This window comes from Brachyistius frenatus, unplaced genomic scaffold (genome assembly GCF_029030835.1).
Source record: "Brachyistius frenatus isolate BFR_SWC_R1_liver_20210118 unplaced genomic scaffold, ASM2903083v1 Contig_7, whole genome shotgun sequence".
Taxonomy (NCBI): domain Eukaryota; kingdom Metazoa; phylum Chordata; class Actinopteri; family Embiotocidae; genus Brachyistius; species Brachyistius frenatus.
Genome location: NW_027210606.1, coordinates 2,080,552 through 2,100,736, shown reverse-complemented (window position 1 = coordinate 2,100,736; position 20,185 = coordinate 2,080,552). Strand labels below are relative to the sequence as shown.

Genomic DNA, 20,185 nt, shown 5'->3' with positions numbered 1-20,185 from the left:
GATTTCATATGAAATATATGAATAGTATGTGTCTTAAAACCACTGTGCAAATGAAATGCTTAATTGGAAAGCGTTATTGTGACGTTACAAACACCATGTTAAAAGTGATGCGTGACGCTGGTGCAGAAACTCCGCCCTCTAGCGGTCTGAACACACTTTGCGAGGTCCTTCATATCCTCATGCACGAGGTCACTCTCAGCCAGGCAGTTTCTTCCTCCTAAAATATGATTCATACTCTCGTGCCTTTCCAACAAGCGACACCAGTCTAATCGGTATGTTGAATTAGTGCTGCTAAATGGCGATATTGTAAAAATGTTTTTTATTTTTTTAAATCAAGCCTTGCCTGACAAGACACACTCAGGGGTAAAATACACACCGCCGTCCTCACAAATAGCCAATGGCAGCACGAGTACGTGTGTTACGTACTTCCTGGCTGGCCCAATGAGACGCCGCTGTAGCTGGTTGCTAAGAGACGCGTGGTAGCCATGTTGCCGAGGCGTAAGGAAGAATAATTTGATGCACAACTGAAAACAGAAACAACCTTTTTTTTTGTTTGTTTTTGTTTTAACTTAATCGGGGGAAACGAGAGAGTTTCGAGAGCAACGAGAGAGTTTGCTGACACTGCCTCCGAGACATCCGCACTCATGGTGAAGCTGAGAGCGAGATGTCTGCTCGTCGGTAAGGTTTGAAAGTCTGAGCTCATCCTGCTACACTGGGTACAAAAGATGGAGCTGACCGATCCGCTTCAAAACAGTCAGTTCAACAGAGGCATGAAAAGACACGAGATACATACACGTCTGCTACTTTTATCGATGTGCAACAGCATGTTTATTTACGTGAGGATTTGTTTTGTTTCGGGTTTTTTTTGTGTGTGTGTGCAAATCCGATGTAAGTTGCAGACTTCAGATGTCAGTCACAAAGGATGCTGAACATGTTTTTACAGTATACTTTACCAGATAGTTCAAACTCTGACAGACCAAGAAACCAAAGGTAGTTATGCATTTAATTGACAAAGCACTTTTTAAACGCACATTTAACATTGTGTGTGTGTGTGTGTGTGTGTGTGTGTGTGTGTGTGTGTGTGTGTGTGTGTGTGTGTGTGTGCAGGAGATGCTGCAGTGGGGAAAAGCGCCCTTTCTCACATCTTCTACAGTGATGGTACTCTCTTCCAGAAAAACTACAGCATGGTAAAAAAAAAAGCATTGACACACAATCCATAAAAGGGTGGAGGTTCGATCCCTGATTTAACACCGTCACGTGATTGGAGGTGTAGTGCTGCTGGAGCGCACTTGCATGATGCCTCCACTGCTTTTTTTCTTCTTCCGGGTGTGGAACAATAAAATGGTCACGGGTGTCTTCATCTAGTTGGAATTCATGTACATTTTGTTTTAAGTGCTTGAAGATCCGATCATCTCTAAAGCGTATGCCGTGCAATAGAGCCAGTAAAAACAAATGGTTGTCACATTGGTACTGATCAATTCACAATATCAACTCCACGCCGCGGTTTGATCCGCTACCGTTTGCCTGTTGAAAGTTACTGTGTTACGTTGCGGACCCATTTAAAAATAAAAGCCCTTAGAAAGGTTTTATTTTGAGACATTTTCAGGAATGTGTTGTGACTGAAATCAGACAAGGATGCTTCAGACAAGCAACGTTCAAGTACTTTGACAAATAGCAATACGTGCCTGCACGTACCTCAGAACAAGGGCATGCTCTTCCAAATATACTGGTGTGCATGTGGAGTATTCAGTCTCATCCTGGTAAGGGTATAACGTATTATATTCACATCGCACAATCGAAGTTGTAAGTTGTAAAACAACTTGTTGAGGGATTTAGAGATAGGGCTGTGCTCTGCGACTAGCCACGGGCTTATAGATTTATATTCGAGCTGGGTAACGGAGGTTTTGAAATGGGGTTGGAAGGAGCAACCCGAGAAGTTTAATTGTGGCTCACTGCCAGCACAGAATATACAGCAGCGTGATGGGAATAGCCTGATCTGTGCCTATGAAGCGCTGTAGTATTTATTCAGATGTTCATTCCTGCCTGAGACCACAGCATGCAGCTAATGAGCGTGTTAATCAGCTAAATCTGCTGCTTTAGTCGAAAACACATTTACCTAGTAACTAGTATTAACCTTTCCCAATACAAAGTACAAAGTACACATATGTGGAGAGATTGTAGCAGGCTTTGTATATATTTATATTTATAGGCACTGATTAAGCAGTGATTAAGTACTTGTGGAGCAGCACTGCATACTTGATTGGGGCCAATCACTTATTTGAAATTTACAGTCAATATTTGTAGAATTTGGAAATTATTAAAACATTTAATTTAGTGGTTATGTTAATTTGCCTGAGGAAGACACCACTGTGGAGAAGATGTAATTATTATTATTATAGTCACTGAGAATCATCCCTCTTCATACAGTGTGTCGTTTCTTTAGTGGAACTCCTTGCAAGCTTTTCAAGGACCTGCAGAGGTCTCTTAAATCTGTTACAGGAATCACTGAAGTGCAAAACAGCATAATGTACCAATTAATGCTGATGCAGAGAAGGCTAATCTGCATTATTTATGCAAATCTTCATGAGGGAGGGAACCGTGTCATTAACCTGACTCTGTGATATATGGGGTCATGGCTACCGCTCACTGAGTCACTCAGTCAAGCTTCTGAGGGCTTCAGACTTCAGCTGCATGCGCCGCCAATGCAAGTGAATGCAGGTGCAGTACATAAGCACTGACTTATGGACATGAATACACACCGGTGCGGTTTGTACACATATATTTCTCCACCATTTACATACAGTTTATATCTAAACCTTGCAGCTGGTTAGGGTACAGAACAGGTTGGTAAGTAAAGTCCTGGAGAAGAGCCCAGTGTGTGTGTGTGTGTGTGTGTGTGTGTGTGTGTGTGTGTGTGTGTGTGTGTGTGTGTGTGTGTGTGTGTGTGTGTGTGTGTGTGTGTGTATTTGTTCAAGCTCTTGCTGTGTCAGCGATATTGGGGGTTCTGAGGTGACAGGAACGTCGATAATTAATACAGCAGGATTCTGGAAAGCCACCAGAACAGGTACTTAACAAGCAAACACACACACACACACACACACACACACACACACACACACACACACACACACACACACACACACACACACACACACACACACACACACACACAGTACAACAACAGTGTTGAGTTTGTCCATACTGCATCGGCTCATACCCACTTGTTTGTGATGCTGTGTGTGTCTCCTCATGTACGACTTGCAGAGGATTACCAAAGTAGAGAGGGGTTGCAATAGTGCTGTATTTTTAATATGCGCTGGCCTCGTATGTGTGCTTACTGAACCCCAGGCAAGCCGCAACACATCTCCACGACTGCATAGTCGGAATATTTCCAAGGAAATGAAATACAAACAGAACAAACAGATGGAGTTGTGTTGCGGTGTTCGTGCAATGTGACAAACAGGAATATGAAAAGGGATGCCGTGTTGAATGCAAGTAGAGAACAATTCAGTTTTGCATTTGTGCCTGTAAATCAAGGCTCTGTGTAGAGAGGACACCACTTTATTATCTGAATGCACTGAAAGAAATGCTCATGGGAAAGTGCTGGTCACAGGCTTTGCTGTTGCTATGCAACCGTTAAAACACCTGTTTTAAGCCTTGATACTAGTTGGAAATATATATATATATATTTTTTTTACTTTTTACTCACTTGACAACAAGTGCTTCAAGTAAAAGGCATTTCACTTTCAAAAACTTTGAAGATATTCAGTGTACATTTGTGATCCTGGAATTCTACATATAATCACACCATCATGTTTCCAGAATTCCAACATTTACTCAAGAAATATCACAATCTTATTTGACAGATCAGATCGACATGAAGTTTACTGCGGTCGTCCCCGGAGGATGAAACCTTTCCTTTTGGGACAAAAGAAACACTTATCTTTTATTTGGTGCCATCCTCCTAAAATGTTAAGACAGTTCAAATTTGAACCCCCAGATTGCCACTGCTGAGCTCATTAATTGTTACAAGGAGTTTAAACCTCTTGTTGTTTTGCACATGTCAGATTGGATTTACCTGCTGATGGAAACATGTGTCTCTTCCATGTGGACCGATGTGAAAAAGAAACCAGTGCAGACGCCCAAGTCATCCCTAATGTTCTTCAACTTTTGATTTTGAAGGGTAGCGGAGGCTGTCGACCATTCGGCTCACGTCCTCCTTTGAAAATGTCAGACGGCCCGTTAGCAATATTCGGAGCTTATTTGTTACTAATAGGCCCTCATTGACATTCCAGCGAGAGGCTTCCTATGCATCACACCAGCTCATTAGGCCGCTCTGAAGTGGGACTGCAGCATGGTCTGGATGTGTGTGTGTGTACCGGATGCTTGCTACGAACTGTGTTTGTGTATGAACCAGGTTAATGTTGTGCTGAAGTGTGTGTGTGTGTGTGTGTGTGTGTGTGTGTGTGTGTGTGTGTGTGTGTGTGTGTGTGTGTGTGTGTGTGTGTGTGTGTGTGTGTGTGTGTGTGTGTGTGTGTGTGTTATTCTGGGCTTCAGTCTCTTGCATTTGACATGCTTAGTTAAGTGTGAGCTCAGAAGATCAGATCAATTTAGAGTTTGGTGCTGATGTGAAGAAACCTCGAGTTGCTTCTTCAAGGTCACTACTGATCTCATACCAGTGAATACACAGCAGGGAAAAGCAGCCTGCAACCATCCAGCCCACTTAGGACTCCTTTAGATCTCGTAGCTTGTGAAGAAGGTGCATTTGTGATAAGACCAAAGTTATATCCACACTCTCCTTACCCTCTACTGCCTGCATCTTACAGCTACCTCTATTTGCCCTGGTTTCATTTCTGAAAAGTCTCAGCCACTAATGTCTCTTTCCTCTGCAGTTTTTCTTACATCAAGACAGTTTGACCGAAGTTCAAACAGCGACTTCTTCTTGAGTAGCCATTTGGGTTGATTCCAAAGCACATCTACCACCTCCACCAAAGAAAGGGAAAAAAAAGAAGAAGAGATAAATAGTGTCTCTCATTTTAGTCTGCCAAAACACACTGAGCAGCCAGCGTGAGACTGTGGTCAGATTCTGAATTTTGGTCACTTATTATTCAATTACAAACTGTGCATTCCAGTATTAATAGGATACTATTTGGTTTGCCAGGAAAGAGATTCAGTATGTCTCAGTATGTCATATTTTGCAGTCTGCAAGCCAACATGCTTCTCTGGCTGTTCTGACCCACAATCCTCTGTGCAGCAGAAAGTATGTCACATTGATAGAGCAGCATTGAGAGAACAGGTGGCGCTAAAACTCCGCAGGGTTGCAATTCACAAAAGGAAGAAGGGAAGAGCCGGCATTAAAAAAAAGAAGTGTAACGTTAAATGCGGCATTTGTCCTTTTACTTTAAATGTCACGCTACGGATCGTGACGGATGCGACCAAGAGGGTCAAAGTTCAAGGCCCATTTTTTACAATGAAGCAGGATGTCCCACCTGTGTGCACGCTGCATGCAACAGAACATCGTTTGTAAAGGTAGCTGCAGTACAGACTGAAAGTAAAAAGAAAAACGATGTGATTGAGAACTCAGCAATAGTTTCTTCAAAGTTCAATCAAAATATTGGGAATGTTACTTGCATTCCAATATTAATAGGATACTATTTGATTTGCCAGAAAAAAAGATTGAGTATGTCTCAGTACATAGTCTGTTAAATGCAGTCTGGTAAAATGATCAGAATGTCCTACTGCATCTGTTTGATCCTCCGGCTGTTCTGACCCACAATCCTCTGCACAGTGGAGGATACATAACATCGACCGAGCCACCAAGAGATACTCACAAACTGCCACCCTAACAACCCGTCGCTCAAAGCAGCCATATCATTAATTATGCACAGCTTATTTATTCTTATTGAGACATTAAATAAATCTATGTTTTAAAGTAATGGAGTCACAGCAGCAGAGGTGGTTCAGTCAGCATACGAACATCAGGATGGTGAAGCTGCTTTCAAGTCACGCCAAGCTGCTAATTAGTGCTGCTTAAGTTTTGACATTAACAATAAATCACAACAGACAGTTTGTTGTGCAACTTTCTCCTCTCCTCTCCTCTCCTCTCCTCTCCTCTCCTCTCCTCTCCTCTCCTCTCCTCTCCTCTCCTCTCCTCTCCTCTCCTCTCCTCTCCTCTCCTCTCCTCTCCTCTCCTCTCTCTCTCCTCTCTCTCTCCTCTCCTCTCCTCTCTCCCCTCTCCTCTCCTCCCATCTCCTCTCCTCTTCCTCTTCCTCTCCTCTCCTCTCGATATGACTTGACCAACTACAACAGTTAAAAAATGACATAAGAAAATGGAGCTGAAAACCTAATATTGACCCAATAAGAATCTGTGACTGAAACAACAAGTAGCAGATCTTTTTTTTTAAAGAAGCATGCAGATAGAAAAGAGATGGCCGCAACACTTCATGACGGTGTTTGAGCATTTCTTTACATAACAAATTCTCAATGAACATCTCTGCTGTGTTTGTTTGTCAGACGACAGGAGTGGAGCTGCTGATGAAGTGCGTCAACATCCCCGAGACCAACGACAGCGTGGTGAGTGTCTCTGACCAGAACTTTACCTGCAACCACGCAACAAAATGACTAAATGGAAATGTTGCTGCTGCGTTTGTCTTCAGATACTTTATGAGGCAACCAACCGCGGTTCAGGCTTCTTCTCCGTTTTAAAAGAAAGTCTCTAAATTGCTGAAGGTGGATGCTGAGAATTGTAATCCATCACTCAGTGTGGAAGAAGTTTTTCCAGACATATAATGTTGTTAGTTTCTAATTTGTATTCAGTGTGGCAGCATTGTAGGAGGAACATTAATGCCCCTGCCAAAGAAAGTAGGAAGTTTAACCATGTAATTTGACTAAATCCCCGTGTATAACACTTCCTCGTTCCCCTTCTCCTCTTGCCTTTTCCCTCCAGGAGCTCTACATAATAGACTCGGCAGGGAAGGAGACATTAGTGGAAGGCTGTGAGAAAATGGTGAGACTGCTTCTTTGGAATTTTTCTATTCGCATGAAACGAGTGAAATTCCCCATCCGGAGCTCTGCGTCCTCATTTAAATTAAAAACCCAGCGGAGGCACTCGAGTTGTATTTATTTTGTCACAGAAGTAGAAAAGAAGTGTTACCGACTCTGTGTCTCTCGACGTCTGTCCCTCTCTCCTCATTCCCTACACAACCACTCGCCACCTTTCCGTCCACAGTGGGGTGAGCCTTCGTTGCTGTGCTTGGTTTTTGACCTGACCAGCGAGCAGTCGTTTGCCAACTGCAGCCGCTGGATTGAGAGAATCCGCGCCCACTGCCAAGGTCTCCATGTTCCAGGTAACAACAAATGTATGGGATACTGGCAGACTGACAGCAAGAGTTATGTCGTAGTTCAACAAAGAAAGTTATAAATGTGACAAATTCGACGACAAATTCTTGTGAATCTTGATTTAAGATTCTTTGGTCAAACCACTACTTCCAAGATCAATAATTATATTTAATGTTTAATTAAGTTGCAATGAAGGTCTGAATTATTGTGTAGTTTTTAAATGCAGTCGATTATGTAATCGACTTTCACACAGACAGAAACACAAGAAGAGAGGTGTCGGAGTAACGGGCGTTTTGCTAAGTGAGAAATCTTTGCCCACTCAAGCCTCATTTTAATGCGTGTCAGTTAGAAATGTATGTAAATGTCTGAAAACCAGACTTAAATTCATAAACTGAACCTTCAGTTCAGGCTCAGATTATGTCATCAACCCAGCTGGTTTGAGAGGGTCGGCCTCTGCGCTGCGGTAAATAAATGAACTGCGCAAGCAGGTAGAGGTTCCTCCACTGTTACAGTTGTAGGTCGGATGTGTGTCAAAAATTACAGACGAGGTCATTTAAACTAAAAAAAAAAAATTAAAATAAATAATAAATCCCCAGGAGGCTTTGGTGAAACAGTGAGTCACAAAACAAACTGCTCTCTAGCCAACCATTTCAGTTTGTTACTTTCTGCACAGTTCGGCTGCACTCGGCAGAATCACGCAGGATATTCTTTCTATCGGGTGCTTCCTTTACTTCTTTAGCTTTTCCACATCCAGACATTTTTCAGTTTTTTTGATGTTGCTGTTGTTTCTTACTAAAAGTTAAAAAAACTAAAAAAAAAACTTGGTTATTCTGTGATTGTTGGCTGGGTTATTGAGTTTATCCCCTCGCGGATACGCACTCATTAAGCAGAATTTAATGCACCAAAATCCTGTCATAATGTTTAATTGGTTTTATTGTGACTGAAAGCAAAGTGTGACAGGGTGTTTCAAGCAAAATGTTTTAGATTTTAGTTTCATGTCTTTCATGTCTCATTGTAAGCCTCTCAAAGCTGATAGTGTTTTATGTTTTTGTTCCATAAATAGTGTGCCTTTTTGAGGAGAGTTTTTGTTTTGTTTTGTTTTTGTTTTTCAGAGAGATGGAAACAATACATGCCACTTTTGCCTTAAGTCTGTGTTTATGTAAACATGTACACTTGTGTGTTTTCCAGGTGTCCTGGTGGGCAACAAGTCAGATCTGTCTGTTAGAAGGGAGGTGCAGGCGTCTGTGGCCAAGGAATGGGCCCAGAGCCAGGGATTGGAGTACCATGAGACGTCGGCTGTAAGTGTAGCTCCATATCGACATCACAATATTCTGTGTTGATGACTCGGGGATATTGTGGACATTAACAGTTCACGCATTTGGAGGATGAACTACAATTAGCAATGACGATTACAAAAATTCCTTGATGCCATTGTTTGTGTAATCGTACAAACGGTAACGTTTCCCTGCATTAACCTCCGTGTTCTCTGGCAGAAGGAGATGGAGAACTGTGACGCGCTGCTCTTCAGTTTAGCCCGGGCCTTCCTCTCTCTCTACCAAGAGCACCTTGAGACCATCCAGAACCTTAGTCCGGGCTGAACCCCCCCCCACACACACACGCACACACACACACACACACACACACACACACACACACACACACACACACACACACACACACACACACACACACACACACAATATTTCCATTCAGAGAATTTAATGGGCTGAGGGCCACTGAAACTTCACATAATACAGATAACACGTGAAAATACTATTTTCTATTGTAACAGCCAAGCTACAGAGCAGGCCCAGAACGGCTTGTCCACAGTAATATTTTATATGGCCATGAATAAAGTCATTTTCCGTGATAATTAGCGGTTCGCTGCGTTGTCTCGTATCTCTTTGTTCCCTCTCTGTGCACAGATAGTGTAGTGGGGTTTACTTTCACTGTGATGGGTGGGTGATTACCAAAACCACCACGACAAGAGTTCAGCTCATTGTGAAGGTATAAGCGGAGTATGTACCTCCCTTTCTCGATGTTTGTTCTTGCATTTATGCAGTACTGAGGTTTGATTACCCTATTTTATTGCCTGTAACCCTCCCCCTTTTTTTTTAATGTTTTCTTTTTATCTCAATGTCACTTTGTTCCTGGCCTCATATTTATTTTGTCTGCCTTCATTCTCACTCGCTCTGTCTCTCTGCCTTCATGAATTTCTCCCTGGTTTGTTGAAAAAAACCAACAACACCTTCTTCCCACTTGCTGTCTCCTCTCTTTAGAGTCCTGTCTCTTTCCCTCCTCTCTCTGTCTGTATAGCTCACGGTCTCTCTTGTTGTGTTAACTCCCCAGCTGCAGCCCTCTCACATCATTTCAGTCGTGTCCCCAGTGCGGCGTTAACAACCAGTAATTACCGTTCTAATTAGCACTCTCCCATTCAAACCAGGTCAAAGCCACGTCCTTGTTCTCTCCGTGCCTCTCAGACCAGCTGCCACCATTCAAATGAGGGCATGCCGGTTCCAGCCAGACACAATGGTTTTTATCTCATTATAGAGTGACTGCAGCATGTAGTAATGATGAGACAGTCTCTGTCCTGTTTGGGAAATGTGGAGTCCAAATGCTGTCACTGAGTCCGATTTTTGGGTGTTCTTTCTTTTGTCACTTGTTAACAAATGTAGAACATTTTGGAAATGAAAATTGTCTTTATTGTGGTTTGTGGACAACAGAAAAGAACTAACCCGTCACCCTTTTTCATGAAAAATGAAAACTGATTTGTAATGAGGTTCTTTACGGAATCTGCATTTAACAACTTTTAATTGTTATTGTAGCCCAATGTTTTTGTACTTCTTGAGTGGGTGATCATAATTATAGCAATTAGGCTCTCTATCCTTTTCATTCTTTCTCTCCTTATTGTGTCTTTAATGTGTGTGTGAGGGCGTCTGCATGTGTTTTCTGGTCTGTCTGGTTGTTTTTTTTGTCTTCGTCTTTTCTTTTGACTGGTATATAATTATATTTACAAATAATAGCAATACAGTCTGTCACATTAAGTTACTCTGTGTACCAGCATGTAGATTAGACATGGCTTCTCTTTATTTGTGCTCAACAATGTGCACAAAGGTTTCTGTAATGTGTGCAATGTGTGTAGTATTACCAGCAGGGATGGGCATTTTGAATAAAACAGCTGGGGACTATTTGAGTAATATTCAAAGAACCTGCCCTCCTTCTTTTAACAATCTTACCTCATTCGTTGGATGTCAAAGTTAGCAATTGACTGACCTATAGATGGACAAGTGCTTTGCTCTCAAATGACTTAGCATAGCTGTGGTAGACTTGTGATATGCAAGCTTTACTTTACTTTAAAGTTCACATTTCACCACATTTTGTTTGAAGGATTACCACGTAAAACTTTTTGGATGGCTGAAGTAGCCTTTCAATGTTTTTCCTGTTTGTACTGTAGCGTCTAATCTCGCAGCGCCTGACACGTTTTACACAATTTTGTACAATTTTGGCCGTCGCCATCCTGCTATTTTGGAACCAGAAGTGACCATACTTGGACCAGCTGGGGAGGCTGTGAACCGTGGATCCGAACACTTCGCCCGCCCACCTGTGGCGGAAACCTGACTGCACCACAGGCCTGTCAATCAAACAGGCACGAACCCCCCCCCCCCCGTTCCCCCCTGAAACACAGCTTTTTGAGGCCTAATATCTAATAATGATAGTAATGATTGGTCTGCCAGAAAACTAATAAGGAGTGACTTCAAATGACTATCAAACGACACCATAATGACTCGGAAACATTTAGTTGACTTTATGAATGAATGAGAGAAGTTGAATGGGAGTTTATGGAACCAACCCCTCGCAGCCCTCAGTGGTAAGGCACTAGCGCACTTTCCTCAATTTTCAGACCCACAAACTAACTCTCCTTTTATATACAGCCAATGGTTTTACCAGAACCTGTAGTAACTTTAACTTCTTCTAACTACTAAGCTGTAGTAACACATTACCACCAGGCACCAGTAAAAACAAGATACGAGACGAAAGGATAGTCGCACTATTTGATTTCTTTTTTTATATATATTACAAAAATTCACTCACCATGACTTATTCCTGTAATTACCACCTGCAGTTGCTTCTTCAGTGCTGAGCCTGTAAGTAAACCCACACACATACATAATTTTGTCTTTGTGTGTACACTCATTGATATGATACATTTTCTAGCTCCTTACCCAACCATCACAACTAAAAGCCTGGTCCCAGCCTGAATCTAATTCTCACCATAACCTTAAAACGAAGTCTCTGAAGTTGTGGGAAGGACCGTCCAAAATGCCTTTACAATGTGCTTTTTTTTTTTCACAAAGATGGTTTGGAAATCAAATTTGTTCACACATTAATAGACAGTATGTACACACACACACACACACACAAACATACACACATGCATAAAGGTGTAAAACCATCACTTTCCATCCTGGAAGTTCTTCCCTAACAGTGTCCCGACAGTCCTCTATTCATTTTAAATGGAGCATCCTGCCTTGGGAATGTCACTTAATAATATCACAAGATAGAGCGTGGGTTGTTGCTTATTGCTTTGGGAGAGTCTTCCTCATTTCCACAGATATTGAAACGGGTGGTCAGAGATTACAGTGATGCCGAGCTTGGCCTTTTTTCCGTGGCTCGCTCATAGGCTCAATCATCAGCCTCTACTGAACGCAATCATCATTCACTCAATAATTAGTATTCAGAACATATTTGCTCCTTTGGCACAGACCTAAAACACAGCAGGAACAAGTGCTGTTTACCGTTCAGCCACAAGAGAGGGTGAAAATGATCACCACCCCTCCCCTTCAAAGCTGAGAGGTCTACTTTGGGATGTTCTAACAACTGGTCTGGGGTCCATTAAGTGTGTGTTCGTGTAAATCTAAAATAGATTCAGGCGCTTTTATTGGCATTCAATATCCGTGGTGTAAACCTCAACCATCTCTTTTGCAGGAGTTTGGTTAAGTTCATAATGATAAAAGAGGGTTAACTTTGTGTTGTCTTGTGTTAACTTCAACTATCTTCATGTAGGATTCTCTAATATACAGTAATTAATGCAGGGGCTTTTTGCAGTACTCAGCAGAACACTAGAATCTTTTAAAGCTGTTCATGGCTCACATATTAATGCTTACATGTGCCATTAGGTGGGTGACTTTTTTAAAGCATAGCATAAGTGCTTGCATTTTATCATGCATGGTCCCAGTGGGCAATAAACTGCTACACTGCTGCTTGCACTTTCAGGTTATTTGAATAGTGAACCGCAAAAAGGGTTCACTTTCCTAACATCAACGTGAATATGCTCAGTTTGGAAGTGTATTAGACATGGTTTATAAATGTCTAAAGTTCTTACAAGAGCAGGATATATTCATATTTTTATATCTAACTCTAGGAAAACAAAATGGGACAAGGGAAGTGAACGGATATAAACTGTCCTTCAAATTTTAGTTATGTCTTGCTATTTGCTATTTGTCTTGCTATAAACTATTTCACCCATTAGATTAGATTTAGGAAAAGATCATAGTTTGGATTAAATGGGACTCGATCACAATTTGGTTAAGTTTAGGCACCAAAGCTGCTTCGTTCGGGCTGGGAAAAGATCGTGGTTTGGTGATTTTACATAAGTAACATCACACATTACACATACATGTAAGGTAGTTAACAAACATTATTTTAAGTTGAATATGTTATCTAAGTAACTTGCACATGTTACTTAAAAAAAAATTGACAGAATTTTGCTTTGTCCGAGACTCAAAAAACGTTCTCCTGAGTGAGAGTGCTGTGTTTGTTCCATCTAAATACACCAAACTTCCTCCCTATATGAACTTTATCACTTATTGCACTTTGTCAGATAACTTCCTTCTTCCACGGTCATACATGCGTGTACTTCTCACGTCTCGGCAAAATATGCCACTGACATGGTATCTACTTGTGCACTGTAATAATGGATGTTTGTCAGGCATTGTTGTGATCTCGGGCTGCCCATTAAAAGTTATCGTACGATGTTCTGCCATTCAGAAGTATATTAGCTCATCCTGTGTGCAATATGTTTTTGTGCAACCAAACAGCGGAGACATTCAGCAGCCTGCCTTGTCATGCTTTGATCATAACTTTGGCATACATGGGGTCGTTGGGCCCTATTACAAGTTTGGTGTAGTCTACATAATTATAGCATACATGTATTTCAGCCTTATAAAACCAGCTGAGCCAGTATTCTGGATTCAAAAAATTAATGTTTTATGGGAAACTTCGTACTTTTCGGTGCTTTTTTGAAAATATAAAAAACCTCTTAAAAAAAACCGTGCTGTATACAGGCTAGAATCCATGCTAGATTTATTGAGGCCCATCATGACTTTAGAAATAGACTTTTGACATTATGGCCCCCACCAAGCTGTACATTTTGTGTAACTTAGTGATGCACCCATAGCCTGGCTCCGCCCACTTATTGCTCACTGCTTTAGTCTTCGCTGTGATTATAATCTGGAAACCCTGTTAACATTAAGAGTAGCTCGGCCACCCTGAAAGGCGGACCAATCAGTGACCCGTGGGGATGCCTGAGTGTGATGATGTTGTAGTCAAGTGTTTGTCTTGAAATATAATTCAAACAGTGGCGGCAGTGGTAGAGCTACATGAGGTGACACAAACAGTTGCAGCCGTGTTAGCAAATATTGAGGAATTGAAGCTGGATGAAAAACAAGGCTTAATTTACTATGCAAAGTCTGCAATGGTCATTTACCAGCATGGTGTTGGACTCTGCTCACGCTGGGGGAGGGTCTCTGCTGTTTGCAGCTGGGTGAGTATCGGCGCACAACATGAGTCATATGGTGGTTAAATGAACCCGAGGCCTACACCGATTAGGATGCAACAACTGAAAACAATCCCCAAAGAAGCATGACCAGATCTTCTCTGTTCACAGAGTGAATTTGGGTCGAGTAAAACCAGGCTAGTGCAGCAAAGCTTCTATGAGCTAGAGCAGAGCCTTGACCTGTATACGTTATCATTTATGTGGCATCGACTGGTCAGTTCTGACTTTATAGCACCACAGCCTGCTCTCATCCAGTTTATGAAATGTACTCAAAGCAGAGCCCAATTTGCTGCATTGAAAATGTCCACGTGATACAAACAGCAAAGGTTGAATAAACATTTGAAGCACTAATTGCTGTTTGGATAAAACCTGGTTGATTTCTACTTGTATTACTTTGAAATGGCATCATATGTTCACATTTTCTAAATTAGGCAAGCAGTACTATTTTACATGATTAAAAATGCATGTTTGGTGATCAAACCGTGACTGCATTCCCAAATTGACAGCTGCAGTTGGCCCGAGCGTACCCTCTCTGCACATCATATCTGTGCTGGTGTGCTTTGGGACCTCAGGACTTTATTTCAGCGATATTTCACTGCAGTGCTCCTCACCCAAACAAACACTAACACAGAGTTTTGTATTCATGACACAGCCTGAGCACAGGGCGAAGAGTTGCAGCTCATATCTTACACCTACGCTCGCTGTTTTTCTGTTTCTGTCGCACTTTTCCTGCAGATCAGTTCTCCGCCTGTTTGGTGACTCTTGTTTTCTCTGTTTCCAATCCTTATCAGTACTAGTTTTTAAAATCTTCTGCAATTTCTATCATTTACGCCATAATAGTCCGAGAAAGGTGATATCAAGCATTGAGCTAAGCCAATCTTACACACAACATTATTATACCAGAATTCTAACTTATTCTAACTCATGTAGTAATTTGATTCAATTTAAAGAGGATTTACCTTAAGCTTTGTCTGTCTGTTTGTAGGTGAGTGTGTGTGTGTGTGTGTGTGTGTGTGTGTGTGTGTGTGTGTGTGTGTGTGTGTGTGTGTGTGTGTGTGTGTGTGTGTGTGTGTGTGTGTGTGTGTGTGTGTGTGTGTGTGTGTGTGTGTGTGTGTGTGTGTGTGTGTGTGTGTGTGTGTGCGTATATGTGTGTCTATCCAAGCATTGCTTGTTTTATAGCCCCTAACTGTCCATGACCTAAAAAAGCTTGTTAATTGCAGGTGAGGGAGGACACAGCAGCTGTTCCCAGATCTGCTACCCTCCTGTCTGAACTGCAGCATGACAATAATCAGCAACAACGCCTTCAAGCTCACCTGCATAAAAGCAAAAATGTTTCACCACATTACTATATCCTATCTGAGAAATGAAAGGCAATTTCTTGCAAAACAAATGTACCATGGTGGTGCTTGCATTCACATTTAAATAATAATAATAATTAAAAAAAAAAAAAGGTAACCTGCAGGTGCTATTTTAAGCTTTTTCAATAAAAGTTTTCTGTGTTGTGCCAGAGAGCAATCCAACAGATTTATTATGAAACTTGACCTGGAGGCACATATTGTAAAATACCCAGCAAAGGCCTTCAGTTTTGTTGGTTTATGCTAATAGTAACAACAAGTAGCACCTTAAAATCCTTCAGACACAAACAATATCACTGCATAACTCATGACTATGGGAAATATGCTTATTTCTGGCAGTAAAGTATACAAAACATTCACTTGCATATCATTTTCATTTAAGGCCTTTGAGCATGTAAACTCAGCTTTTATTGAAAATAACAGTTGGCTTAGCCATGTTAAAATAATAAAATAAAATCCACTTAATGCCAACGAGAGTCAGAAAATAGTGGTAATTCAATATTCCTGAATTCAATAATTAATAGCTAATTGAATTTCTAAATTTAAGTCCTTCCCCAATGTTTGCCAGAAATACTCCATCCCAAAATTCATGCTAACAAGCTCATTACAGATAAAAAGATCCTATAATTTAAAAGCACTTAAGTATTCTCACAGGGCTGACTGACACGTGTTTTGTGTTGGGAGTATACTGTAAAGTTAATAATTATCAGTTTATTAATTGATTCGAATGTAATACTGTCACAACTGTGGCGCACAGCACACCCCAAATCCAACATATCGATGTGGAGTCACACCACGAAGGTCAATCTTGTTGTGCAACTAAGGAAGTCAACAGAATTTACCGTCCACCATATTGATGCTGCTTACACACACGGTTGTGGAAGACTTATTTTCTCTGCACTTTGGGGAGGTCACTGAGTTCGAACAGCACTGAGGATCATAATGTACCTCCACACCAGATGGGGGCACTGTGGCGCTGTTTGAAACGGGCTAAACAACTGCTCCACTCCCTGTTCTCTCCCCTCCCTCCTCTTCCTCCTCTTCCCTCCCTCGCTCGCCTCTCTTCGGTGATCACAGCAGCACTGCAGAGAGACATGCCAGCCACTTTGATCATCGCACCGGGGGAGGAGAGGAGAGAGGGAGAGAGAGGGAAGGCAGAGATAAAGAGAGGGACAGCACACAGAGACAGAGTATCACATGCAGCATGCAGGACATCGAGGCTGATGTTGAGGAAGTTGACATTTATTTTACGGCGATGGAACGACCAGTGAAGAGCGAACGGACGTAGAGAGTGAACGAATGACAGAAAAACAGAGAGATTAGAGGACGTGCTGTGAGTGAATACGTGAAGAAGGAGATGAAGATGAGAAAGAGAGTGAATGAGAGTGAGTCATTGAAAGTGACAGAGTGAACAAGGACCAGACATAGAGTGAATAAGTGGTGACTGAGTAATTTTAAAAAAGTACAAAATGACCAAGTGTTAAGCACATGTTGCTGTAAACACTGTTGGCACCCTGATGAAGTCTTGCCTGTTCTTCAATGTAGTGCTGCATCATTTTTGTCGCTTTCAACCCAACAAGATCGAATCTGAAACACACCTTTTCCGTTCAAGCTGATGACTCTGCTGGTCGGTGTAGGTGTTTGACTGACAGTTGAGCAAGCTGGTGCGCTGAGACGCAACATAAACTGCAGCTTCCATACCGAGGACAGAGAGACAGTGTTTTCTTAGAAAAGGTATTTACGTAGTCTGCACTGATATGGTGCCTTTTTACCTGCACAGGGTACAAAACACTTTACAATGTCTCCCATTCATCCATTCACTTTCATACCAAATATAGCTCGTATCGGAGGAAACTCCGGGTACAATTCGGCTCGCAGACAGGAGGAACCATACATTGAGCTGCAAATATTATGGTGGATGGGCATCCCACTCTACTGGTACTGGAGAATAAGCAGCACACCATTCAGCATTTAACCTCAAACAGCCTTGTCACCTAAGGTCTGCCACAATAAACGATCATAAATTACTGAAAGGCTAAAAACAAATGTAACACAGTGGATGTTTTACCTGAAGCTACATTTTTTTTTTAACTAATGACAGAGTTTAGCAAAACCAGTCTATTGTGACTTAGAAGAACAAATACAGTAAACACAGTTATAGATCAAATACATTAAATAATTACTTTAAATTGTGGAGCTCATGCTCATCTATTGCATCTAAACAAATTAATAAACACTGTAAACTGTAAACTTACAGAACATACAGTAAACTATTTCAGATTAGATGAGTTGGACACAAAGAAATCAAACGATCTGACCCATTTTTCATTTGAAGCAAGGGTAAAAAAAATTGTTTTCACCGGGCACAATTGGCATATTAACTTTTCAACATACTGTATTGTATTGGTTCTATATTCAGGCTTAAGAAAATCTAGACTGTGATGGAGGTCACTGGTCATTTCAGAGAGAGGGCGTTTCTGTTGGCTGTTCATCAAATGCAGATGTACGTGTGCGTCTCTTCAAGTATTTGGCCTGATCCAATGGCAGGAATCCTTCAGAAAAGGTTCATTTTCCTCTATTGGCAACAACTAGAAGACATTTAAGCGCAAGGTTAAACTCTCCTTCATCAAAGGCCCACGGATGGTAACCAGGGCGGAGTCGCAGAATCACGCCAAGGTTTGGCAATCGGTGGGCCAGGACTGGGTCCCATACAGGGATCCTTTATTGGCACCTTTGACATCAAGTCCATCGACCCTCGGAGAAAGCCCCTGGAAGCTTGTCATTTAGATGGAGATGGTTGAGGGAAGACTGTGAGGTGCACGCTGTCCACGCAGAGGTCTGAGGGTGGGAGGCCGAGGTGACGACACTTCAGAAGACCCACGTGGAAGCTACGGGGAAGAGTCCCAATCCCCGAGCAGAAGCAAGGGTGTCTGACAACCAACTAACTCCTCTGCTGTGTGCTGCCATCGAGACCAGGCAAGAGACCCTTTCCACTGCGGAAACAAGTCTTCAACAGTAAATGACGTGATATCATCGAATAGACACAAAACCTAGGTGAACCCCAATTGCATTGGCTGTGCAAAGATATGCACACTTCTTGTCTACATGATGGGAGTGACTTGGGCCGAGTTCACTGTAGTATTTAGTGAAACTGTCGGAAACAGCTGCTCAACTGCAACACATTTCCACAAATATTGGTGCACCAACTTTATCAAGCCAATAAGTCTTTCAATACTGCCACTGCTGAAATGAAGGAATGTTGCTGACTCATTTAATTATTTTTTGTTTCAGTCCTGATTAGCAGCTTCAGCGTTACCCTCTGTGGTCTGACAATCATCATCCTGCTTCTGTTCGAGATATTAGTTTAGCGTTAGCATACGCTACATTCCGACAACATCTCAAAACTTTGCAATGTTTCACCACACTGGCCATCGCCTTGACTGGCAGCTATTCCTACCCACACGGCAGAGAGATGCAACATTTTTGCAGCTTTTCGAAACATTAAACAGCAACTGGGTACCACAGCAAATCCACAATGTATTTTCTGACAGTTAAATCACATACCCCTTAGCGTCTACATTATGAATTTTGATCAATAAGTTATTAGCGGCAATGCATCAATTAATGATTCATCATTAAAATTGCTTCTGCTATGTTCTATGAGGGTGGATCAAAAGGTAACTAGACTGCCGCTGTTGTGCGCCAACGGTGCACAGCACCCTGACAGGCACAAAGCAGGGGGAAGCAATAACCCCTGCTTCGAAGCAAGTATTCCAAGTTTCACCGCTTTATCAACATCAGCATCTGAGTTACACGCATTTTTGTGACCGCTGGTCTGGGCGTGTCTGCCAATTGAACATGGATCTGAGAGTTGAGCAGACAGAGCACATCAAATCTTGTGTCGCATTTTTGGGGAACGGAAAGCAGCCCCGAGGAGCCAAATCCAGCAAGTAGGGGCGGTGGGGAGCGACGTGACAATGCGTCGACTTACGGGTGCACTGTCATGCTTCTTGCTCACAAGTGTAGAACCCAAGTGCCATCATGCAAATAGTTCAGGTCGTTTGGACTGAATGTTTTCCCTGAGATTTCATGGGAACATCACAGTTGAAGTGAGTGTTAACAGTCTGACCCGGTGGATGAATTCACAATGCTCGACCCTGTGAAGGTCAAAGAAAACCCACCTGGTTGCACCCCTGACCTGATGCACCTTCTTCGGACAGTGACGTTCCGCCCCCTCGGAAACACAAATGTCACTCAAAAAACATCTCCAGCCTTTTGTGTGTCGCTTGCCATTCTTGCCCCCCGCAATGCTTTGACACACAACCAATTTGCATAGCGTAGAAAAGGAAGCTGCAAACTTTAATTTTTTTCAAAAATTATTTTGTTGAATCATGTCTTTATCATCAGACCTTCAATGAAGAGTTCTTTAGTCTGTCAAAAGGTAGAAATGAATGATGGTACTCAGTCTATCACAATGCTGCTGTCTCTATCTCTGTCTCATCTTCTGATTTTTAGAAAATCTCTTTTATTTTGTCTGTCTCTCTTTTTGATCAAGTTGCCTTAAATTTACTGAGGGCTAAGTTACTGGTTCTCTTCTGGTCTAACTGGACCCAGTAGCATTGTGTTCTTAGACCAAATATAATACAACAAAGTCTCA

General features: G+C 41.9%; 1 protein-coding gene across 3 annotated transcripts; it reads left to right on the top strand.

The window, feature by feature from the left end:
* Positions 1–466: 466 nt before the first annotated feature.
* Positions 467–10,546, top strand: ift27 (intraflagellar transport 27 homolog (Chlamydomonas)). Of its 3 annotated transcripts, none has more exons than XM_069689538.1 (8): positions 467–678; positions 1,108–1,187; positions 6,514–6,573; positions 6,947–7,006; positions 7,229–7,346; positions 8,527–8,636; positions 8,832–8,932; positions 8,977–10,546. In XM_069689538.1, the coding sequence occupies exons 1-8, from the start codon at positions 645–647 to the stop codon at positions 9,104–9,106; spliced, it is 693 nt and encodes a 230-aa protein (XP_069545639.1). In that variant the 5' UTR covers positions 467–644; the 3' UTR covers positions 9,107–10,546. The 3 variants fall into 3 exon arrangements, with proteins under 3 accessions (XP_069545639.1, XP_069545638.1, XP_069545640.1); XM_069689537.1 differs by having other exon boundaries at positions 8,971–10,546; XM_069689539.1 differs by having other exon boundaries at positions 8,832–9,003.
* The last annotated feature ends 9,639 nt before the right edge of the window (positions 10,547–20,185 follow it).